Source organism: Etheostoma cragini, chromosome 17 (genome assembly GCF_013103735.1).
Source record: "Etheostoma cragini isolate CJK2018 chromosome 17, CSU_Ecrag_1.0, whole genome shotgun sequence".
Classification (NCBI taxonomy): domain Eukaryota; kingdom Metazoa; phylum Chordata; class Actinopteri; order Perciformes; family Percidae; genus Etheostoma; species Etheostoma cragini.
The window spans coordinates 23,423,304-23,433,596 of NC_048423.1; the positions used below are offsets into that span (position 1 = coordinate 23,423,304).

Genomic DNA, 10,293 nt, shown 5'->3' on the forward strand with positions numbered 1-10,293 from the left:
CCCCCCCCCACCCTCTCTTTTTCTATTCATTGGTCCCAGTTTAGCTCTTTCTTGCTCACTCACACTCACTCCCTTGTTTCTTCCTTTTCCATTCCTCTGTGGCTCCTCTATCACCTCTTTCTTTCACTCCTTCTTCCTTTTCCTTCCTGTTAGCGTATGCATGCATTATGTGTGTGCCACGTTGTCTTTTATACTATTATATATTACATATTTATTTTTGCAATAGAGGAATTTATTCTAGACGTACTGTATATGCTATTTCATGTTCACACACACATATGCCACAAGAATACTGTAGGTACATATACATATATACATATACACAGACTATTTACCATGCAAGGTCAGCATAGTCAAAATCATATTCTGACAAAAACATAAAATACTGGACACACTTGGCTCAGTCAACTTGTTTTACCTTCTTACTATGTCTCTCTCTGGCATGTAGGTCAGTCATTACACACCCAGAGGACTTTATTTTGAATTTTAGTGGAGATCCTAACTGTTTTTACACATCTGTGAGGATTCCTGTGGAGGTGCGGTCTCTCGCCAGTAGCCTACGTAAATTACCCATCAACCCTCTTTGTCCCTCCCCTCAGGCCCCGCCTCCCTACGCCAAAACAGTGACATAAAGTTGAAACTGAAAACCCGTGAAATTGTGAAAGTCTTGACAGCGTGAAAAAATATTGACATTGAGAAACCTATCACGATGCAAATGTCAAAGTGCAATAACATCATAGGATTGGGAGATTATTACTTCAGTTCAACATTTTTCAGTGCCAAATTTTATTTCACAGGTTACTGTCACTGTTCTGACTCCATACAAATTATCCCTTGTGTTGTTTCCCCGTTAAAATCAAAAATCAACACTTTTCTTGATGCTTTTTATTGATGTTTTTAACTTTTTCTAACAATTTTGTCCCATTTTTCAACACTTTTGACAAATGGGACAAAAATTTGATTTAATTTTTGAAAAGTTGAACACTACGCAACATTAATTCATTAAATTTAGTTTTACAATTATTTGGGGAATTTATGGTAAATACACCTCATTTATAGCAAATTAGACCTAATGTTTGAGTTAGATAAGCACAAATTAGGACTATTTAGACTACAATGAAAGGAAAGTATGTTCAAAACCATTTCAATTCTTTTTATTTTTTGCTATAAAATTGAATAAGACACCCAAGCATTAATGCAAGTAGAGATAAGTAGAGATTTGTACTTGCTAAAGAGCGTGAGCATGTCATTTTGGGTAGTTGCCAAGAACATTGATATAGAAAAAACAGGGCAAGTTGATCCGAGGACAACATGGGGGTTAAGCTCTGGATCCGAGGATATCGTGACACGTTTCTTTGTCATGGCTGTTGATTTCTTTACATCTTTTGTACTATATGTGCGATTGTTGCTCACTTTGTGTGTTCTTTTCTTTTAATGAGTGGAGCTGCTCGGGAACACAAAATGGATTTCAGCATGAACTGATAATGAAGTTTTGTATTGTATGGATCTTCCTATCTAACTTTAAGGAATAACATGACTTAGCATAGGCTACTTCCTAAAATGTCAAGCTCTAAATGAAAGAGGGAATCTGTATTTAAGGAGTGGGTAATCAGAGACAGCCCAGGCCAACATGGCTGAGGTAAATAGCCTTGGTTCACCAAAGGTTCAGGTAAAGCCACTCTTACTCTTTTAATAGCTGGGCATTAGGCCACTGGGTTACACTGTGTGTTTGTGTGTAGATGTTGGCCCATAAACAGCACTGTGGATGACATAACATGCCCTATGGCTTCTGCATTGCATAATCATAACCCTTATGGACCTAAACCATCACATGCACCATATTATTCCAATCTCACTAGGACTATTGTACATTACAATTTCTAACTTAGCAGCTCAAATTAATTATTTATAACTTTATTCTTATTTTCCAGTTTGTCTGGTCGTATAGCTCTTCAGCTCCGTAGGCAGCATGGCTGACAACAGCAGATTGCAAGTCTAAATTTAGAGTTCAGCTGACTCTGTTCTGTCTAGTAGACATCCATTTCTGGGAAATAATCCATATGACCATTTCGTCACCGATTGATTTTGTGTTTGTGTGTATCTAGCTAACCAGCAGTCTGGTCGATATCTGAATACTTCCCTTTGCGTTACCATAGAATCACACAGTCGTTTAAAGCCTACACTGTAGCTTTTAATTAGCTGGGTTTTTGGTTCTTAGTATTAGTATGCTAATTATGACCTGATAAAAAGTAGAGCAGAGGAGAATTTGCGGTACTGTTGTTGAATATTGCAATAAAGCTATTATTTGTGATAAATAAATAGAAATTCAAGATTACTTTTTTGGGCTGGAAGACATGCAGGAAACAGGTCGGACCCAAACCCTGGGCCTCTGCATCATATGGGCGCGCGCTCCACCAACGGACCCACCCGGGCGCCCAATAACCATGATGAACTCAGTACAGCTGCTCCCAGTATTTTGCTAAAAAACAACAAAATTGCTTGTTGAATATAAAACAAATGAAAGGAAAATGTTTCCTACTTTGTCTTTTGCAAAATATATACCGCGGCAGTTGATATTACCGTGACGATAAAAAAACTAAACATTCTACAGCCCTTAAAAAAAGTTTTAATGCTGGGTTGAAGCTTATAAAGTTTTTGGTAATAAAATAGTTATCCAATAAATGTTATTCCCATGAATAAATCTCTGTGGTGGCTGCTTAGATGTACGTAAAAATATTACAACGTTCTATTTTTGTCTCTGCGCAGTGTGCCATATGAATAGTGTCAGCTCACACTGAAAAACAAAAATTCCTCAATGCTAATCAATTTCAAATCTCTGTTGGGTGTGTTGTATTTTTTTTACATCCAGAAAGCTTTTCTGAGTCTCTTTAATCCAGCTGATGGAAATCCACTCGATTGAAAGTTGTCTATTGTTCGCCGAATTTCAAAAGTTTGCTTAATTTTTACTTGGTAGATGGATGACAACACCACTGCCCACTCGCTCCGTTTGGCTCGGCTCAGTTCAGTTGTGCTTTAATGGCCTGACAAGAACCAAACCTGGGCTGCCAGGCACCATGGGATCAGCTGAGGTAAAACTGGAGACAGATGGCTGGGAGTAATTAAAGCAAAACCGATACCAGTTTTATTAGTGTAATGCCAGAAACTCTCATATGTCCCTTCTTCCTCCTTCTACCTCAAACATTTCGTTCCATCTTCTGTCATCCGTGCAATTTTTCCGTTGTCATACCATCTTTCTCATATTCTCTTTTTTTACTTTTTTGATACCCTTGCAGGTTCACTGCCACACAAAACCGTCTTTACTTGCATTTTTCGAAATACGTTATGTCCCTATGTGTGTGTGTTATGTGGTGAATGTGAAAATGAACTGCTACCTTTTTACCTACACTTTTACTTTTTTTTTTTCTAGATACAAAAAATGATGTCAATCTCACGCTCCTAGCCTAGCTTAGCATTAAGACTCGAGGCAGGAGGATACGGCTATTCTGGTTATGTCCAAAATCATGAAAACACTCATCATCTGACTCACATGTTGTATTTAGTTTATTTATCCAATACACAAACAAAAATGAAAAAAAACATACATTTGGTGTGGAGAAGTTGAATGCTAGAACTACAAAAACAAATGCAAAAACATTGTATTTTTCAAATTATTTTTTATTATTATTATTTTTATTTATTTTATTTATTTTATTTATTTTTATTATTATTTGTACTATTATACATTTATTTTTAATTTTATTTTTAACAGAAGAGCCAGACTAGCTGTGTCCCTCCTGCTAAGCTAGGCTAACCACATCCCTTAACCAGCTGTACTTACAGTAATGCACAGATGTGAGATTGCTTCTCATCTCACTCTCAAAAAGAAAATGTTAGCCAGTGTGTGTGTGTGTGTGCATGTGTATGTGTTGTGGTGTGTGTGCTTTCCTGTCAGCTTGTCTTGTTCATCCTCTCCTGTTTAGACCACAGTATATACAGTAGTGTTTATTTGATTGAGCTGCTGGCCTAGAAGGATAAACCTTTCCATGGTAACCGGCATAACTGACATGTGGCACAGATGGAATTGTTTGTGTATGTGTGTGTGTGTGTGTGTGTGTGTGTGTGTGTGTTATCACAGGAGCCGACTTGTTTGTGCTAGAAACTTTGGAACAATATAACTCCTGTGAATCTGGAGACAGTAGGAGCACAGTAAGATGTGGAAGCTTGTGGTCAAGCTAGTTGCAAGGAATACGTTATACACCTCGTGCACATATACACACACTCATTATAGACACATACAGTACACACACACACCAGCCTGTAAGCCTGTTTCACATCCTGTGACAGGTTTTCTCCGTACCCAAGAGTTCTGATCTTCCTCTGTGGTTTCCTCCCAACAGCAGGAAGGGAGGAAGAGAGAGGGAGAGATAGAGTCACAGTGTGTGTGTGTGTGTGTGTGTGTGTGTGTGTGTGTGTGTGTGTGTGTGTGCTTCTATTGAAAGTTGCATCAGAGCCCCTAGCCAGCTATGTGAATTTCAGCCCAATTAATCTGGAGCTTGTGAGCAGCGACTGCAAAACAAGACTTGTCTGTCTGACCTGAGGCCAGCTCAGTGTGTGTGTGTGTGTGTGTGTGTGTGTGTGTGTGTGTGTGTGTGTGTGTGCGTGTGTGCGTGTGTGCGTGTGTAACAGGTAGTGAAAGTAAGGGGATGATATTGTGCAAGAGAGGCTGCCTGTCACCTTGAGTGTGCATGTGACACTGTCGTTTGTATGTGTGTGTGTGTGTGCGTGCGTGCGTGTGTGTGTGTGTGTGTGTGTGTGTGTGTGTGTGTGTGTGTGCGTGTGCAAGACAGATTTGACTCCATGCTGTTGGTCTGTTGCGTGACAGCCTCTTCTGCTGAGCTCTCAAACGCACCCGCGCCCCAACTGAGCTGAGCTGAGACAGAACACGCTTACACATTGACACACAGTTCTGCATGACCTTTAACATGGTGACAGCACATATCATCCACAATATCCTTCTCTGTGTCACATGTATACTGTTTTACACACACTCACACTCACACACACACATATAGTTCGTCTCACTACCATTGTGGGGACCTTCATTGGAATAATGCATTCCCTAGCCCCTTACCTTAACCTTACCCATCACAACTAAATGCCTAACATTAATCCTAACCCTCAACCTAACCATAACCTAATTCTAACCCTAATCCTAAAACCAAGTCTTAACACTCAAAAGCCTGTTAAAGTGGTGGGGTCTAGCATTTTGACCCCACAAAGCTGTCCTGACCCCACAAGTATACTGCATTCCTGGTTTTTGGACCCCACGGATGTAGTAAAACGAGAACACACACACTGACAGCGTACACTTAATTCTTTCTACACACCAGCTTTATTCAATTCAAACATTCATAGTGTACGTGAAATGCCAGTTACTTACTTCTCATTCCTTCCTTCCTCAGCTTTTTTATGCCACACACACACATACTGTATATATACTGTATATATAAATGTGTTCATAAAGCAAAACCCGTGAGTGAGATTACATGCATTCCCACCACTCTTGCTGGTTGAGCCCTCTGGGCAGTAGTTGCAAATGAATACTTTGAAATAATATTTTCTCTAAAAAAACATGCCAATGTTTTTTATGTTTTTTCACAAACCCACTATTAACAACCCTCTTTATATTATTTTAGGAGATGTCTCCGCCTCCCGGTATAGCTGTTGAGTTACTGTAATTCAGACACTAGTTAACTCATAAAAGTTATGCAATTACTTTTTTCAGTGATAAATAGTGTAATGGATTACAATTTGAAATTCAGTAATTGTCCCAAAAATGTCCTGGCTGCTTACACCAGTGTCCTGCTTTGTGTGTGTGTGTGTGTGTGTGTGTGTGTGTGTGAGTGAGTGAGGCCTTTGTGTTCCAGTGATGTAATGTAGCTACTTACCTTTGACTTTCTCAACAACTAATTGCTGGCCCAACACTTTCCTATACCAAATTTAATTTAAAACTGTGTTTTGGGTTTTATTTTTGTACTTTGGGGTCGACGGGTTATGATAGCATTGTACTCACCAAGTTCATTCCTGAGATCTGGGCCAACGTTGCTAAAGATAGGTCCAGCTGGGCAACAAGCCTGGCGAGCAGTGAGGCGATCACACAGACTGAAAACAAGCTTCCGGGTCAGCAAAACATATTTAGAAGAGAAAAATAGGGCTAATAGGAACATTACAACCAAACAGCAGGAAGTTTAATGTCTGTCTTCTGGGTTTGACTTTCTGCAACTGTTGTGTAATTGTGTTGCTTGCAGCTGCTTTTTGAACCTCTATTGCCGAAAAGATTAGTGCAATAATATCATAACTCTAACACAAAAAAGAGAGTGCAGTGTAATATTGTTAGCAATAACAGGATTTAAGTCGCTGGAACTTTTATTCTCTATTAACTTTACATCAGCTGAGCCCTTAAAACCAGAAACCTTTCCCTTTTGTATGAAGGTAGGAACAAAAACATGATTACACTAAAATGGTCCCTGAGCCGTCCCTCCTCCTCTGACCCGAGCAGGTTAAACACAGCATCGACTTTTCTTACTGCGAAACACACTGCGTCATTTTACAGCAGAGAACTGCTCCTAATCTCACGATTTGTGGATTTTCTCAATTCAACTGTAAAATCCCTGTTGAATATGACTTTAGTACAATTGTTTTTTTGTCATACTAAACTAGTCCAAAGGACAGCAGGCTTTATAATCCAAGATTTAGATTTTTTTGGTAAAAAGCCACCATCTGCTTCCTTGATGTTATCGTGCCGTGTTTTAATAGTAGATATTTGGGATAAAACAATAGTTTACTGAAGTTAAGTGGAATATCCCCATTCTGTGTAGTTGAAATGAGAGCATGCAAAAGTAGGTCAACCTTTAGCTTGTAATTTACCTCAGAAGTTGGGTTAATTCAGCAAGTATCATTAATTATTAATTGAGACTTTGTTCCATTTAAACCCAGTCTGTGTTATACTTTTCAAGAACTACATAAATCCTTCTTTTCTATAAATATGTCACATGACCTACCGACCCCACTGGGGCTCTAATAACTTATATTTTTTAAGTTGTAATTGTATTGTGTCAAATCAAAATTTGACAATGAACATCTGAACAAAACGTCTTTGAAGAAATAAACCCTTCAAACTTGCCTATTGAGTTTGCGTTGGAATGTGAAGGGTTAAATAAATTGTCGACCAATCAGAATTTAGCTGGGAACAAGACTCAGTTCTGTGATCAGTGGTCCAGCTGTCAATCAACAGAGGGCCGACCAATAGTTTTCAATAAGAGACTAATTTCAAATGACAAATCATGTCTTCACTCTAAATGGGCGTGCTTTGTCGCAGTGCCCGACCCTCCTCCTCGGCGCTGTGGAGGAGGGTCTGGCTAGTCCACACAGGTGGTCTAGCTAGCTGTCTTGATTTCGGTGGAGCAGTCAACCATAATCCTCATAAAACCGCTGGAGTTTTTACATCGCAACACAAAGAAAGTGGTAGGAAAAAGACATTGGCTGAAAAGACATGCATCTTATGGAATTTCCGGCAGCACCTGGAGCGGGATTGGTCCAGGTGGAAGTGGACCATCATGGCTATGGACTATAGCAAACTTTATGACAAGTTCCACCCACCGTGATGGGCACGAATCCCAAGTTGGTGTCGCAAATAAACTAGCTAGCTAGCCTGTCTATTTGTATTTCTCTTTTCTTTTGTCCATCCAGGGCTGTCTGCTGGTGAAAACCGGGCGTGTCCATCTTGGGGAAAAGGTCCTGCGTGACGCGGTTCAGGTACACAGCACCTCCCACGAGGCGTGGAGTGGCCTGGGCGAGGCCCTGCAGTCTCGGGGCTCTAGCCAGGCTCCCGACTGCTTCCTGACAGCCCTGGAGCTGGAGGCTTCCTGCCCCATCCGGCCCTTCACCGTTATCCCCAGGGAGCTTTGAGGGGCCCGGGCTGGGGTGCAGGTTAGGGTTAGGGTTCAGGACGTAGCACGTTTCTGGGTTGAAAATCTTCCTTAGATGAAAAGTTCGACATTTTGGAAGATAGGCCTGTTCACTTTCTTTCCAAGTGTGGGATGAGAAGATTAATACCACTCATATCTGTTAAATATGAAGCTTCAGCCTCGGGATGGTTAGCTTAGCATAACAAAAAGTCTAGCTCATAACCCCCTGTAAAATTGTTTTTTCATACACTGGACGAATTAAACAAACAAAATAGAATATAATAAGTGAACTTAAGAGTTTACAGTAGGCAGATTTTAGTTTGTAATCTTTATACAGAGCTTTTTCCCCTTGTCCCCTGTCGTTATGCTAAGATAAGATAAGCTAAGCTAATATGAATATGGTATCAATTTTCTCATCTAACTTCTAGCAAGAAAGCGATCACAAAATCCAAAGTATCTCTTTAACAAGTATTTCTTTAATCATTGTTTTCAATCTCAGTGACTTTCGTTGTCACCCTCTTAATTATCCAATTGTCCAATTATTGTATATGAGCATGCCTAGCATCCATTCGTGATAAGTTATCAGATCAAAAAAAATGAATATTTGCCAATATTGTCGATATTTAGGTGATAACAGTGGGATTAATTTTGGATATCAATGCTGTTTGTGCAAAAGAAGCTACAGAGGCATTCATATTATTGCAGATAATATAATAATTTGACAATATCTGTATTGTAACAATGTACATCTCCTATGGAGTTATAAGTACAGAAGTATAGCAATTTTGCAATCAGCGACAAATTAGTAATATTTAAAGGGGCCCTGCCACACAAAACTGTTTTAACTTTAATTTTTGGAAATATGTTATGTCAATTTCTCTGTGTGTGTGTGTGTGTGTGTGTGTGTTATGTGGTCCTCTGTTAGCTCTAGCTACTGAAAAGAAATAAGAGGAGAAATCAAGCCAATCACAACAGCTGGTCAGTCTGATGTCATGTTGCCTGAGCTCATTACTATTCATGAGCTGGGTATAGGACGCTAATGGCCAGACTCTCATTGGCTAGCTGTTAGCCAATCAGAGTCAGGCAGCTTAGCTAGGTGACTATTAATGTGAACTGGCCCAAATGGAGCTGAGTCTTTTCTGCATGACTTGAAACAAGGTTACCAAGTTACAGAGTCCATGGTAGAACTTCAGACATGACCACAAAGTGATAAAATATGCGTGACAGGGCACCTTTAAAAAAAAAAAAATCATAATCATTGGCTATCACTGTAATGATTCATAAATCACAGAGATGTGCTGGTTACATCTTGAGATAGAATGTAGGTTGGTGTGTTATTATGTGAAACTGCAGATACATAGATTATGTATAGGCTGTCAGCAGCTCCACTTCATCTCTACTGTAGCCTGTGATGTATTTTTGATGATCATGTTGATTGACGCAGCTTTCATATACACACACACGCACGCACAAACACCCCCACCATCTCATCTTCAATAGAGAGCGCATATATTTTCTATAAGGGGCACTTACAGATCATTCCATATATCATTATTATGTATTTGTGTACCCACAGAATACGTGCATGCATGTATGTCTTCATACAGAAGGTCTTTGTATTATGTATCATGCATGTGTGTGTGTTGTAAACTATCCCTCTGTCCCTGTTCTGTTTGTACAGTACAGTTCGCGACTCATCTGCTCATAATGTGTGTGTTGTTTGGTTTTCTTTTGACTCATCTGTCTGTAATGCTCTCCATTATAAACAACAATGGCTCTAAAAAAAAAAAAAAAGCCCCAGCTGGATGCCGCGTCTTCACCTGCCCTGTCACTTGTGACTAATGGACATCACTTCCGAGTGTCTAACCACATTAATGTGAGCAGTGGGACCGGGCTGCCGTCTTATGTAATACTGCCAGCACAGTTTTCTGCCTCCAAACTCCCTCCTCCTCCTATCTCTCTCTCTCTCTCTCTCTCTCTCTCTCTCTCTCTATGTCTCTCGCTCTCTCCCAGCTTGGCTGATGTGATGTGATGTGGCTTGGTTGCCTAGCAGCCATCCCCTTGTTTGAGTAACTGGGGAAGCGGAGAGATATCTGCTGAACAACACACACACACACACGCACACAATCACATACACACACACACACACACACACACACACAGCAAGAGGCAGATAATGCCCCCGTTGTGTGGTTTTACAGGCTTGACAGTGTCTGTTTGATGTCTGCTGTTACCATGTGAGGTATGAGCCAGCTATAATCAATGTCTCAGGATGGTGTAAATTGATTTGTGATATGGGAAGAGTCACTGCATTTGCTCTCAGCAA

At 40.1% G+C, this 10,293-nt stretch overlaps 1 protein-coding gene across 1 annotated transcript in view; it reads left to right on the forward strand.

Annotated features, from left to right (window-relative positions):
- The window catches only part of ttc7a (tetratricopeptide repeat domain 7A), a 70,735-nt gene that overhangs the window by 43,035 nt on the left and 17,407 nt on the right, over window positions 1–10,293 (forward strand). Inside the window, exon 20 of the mRNA XM_034898540.1 lies at window positions 7,750–8,007. Within this exon, the coding sequence (XP_034754431.1) occupies window positions 7,750–7,968 (219 nt within the window). The 3' untranslated portion in view covers window positions 7,969–8,007. The remainder of the gene's footprint in view (window positions 1–7,749; window positions 8,008–10,293) is intronic.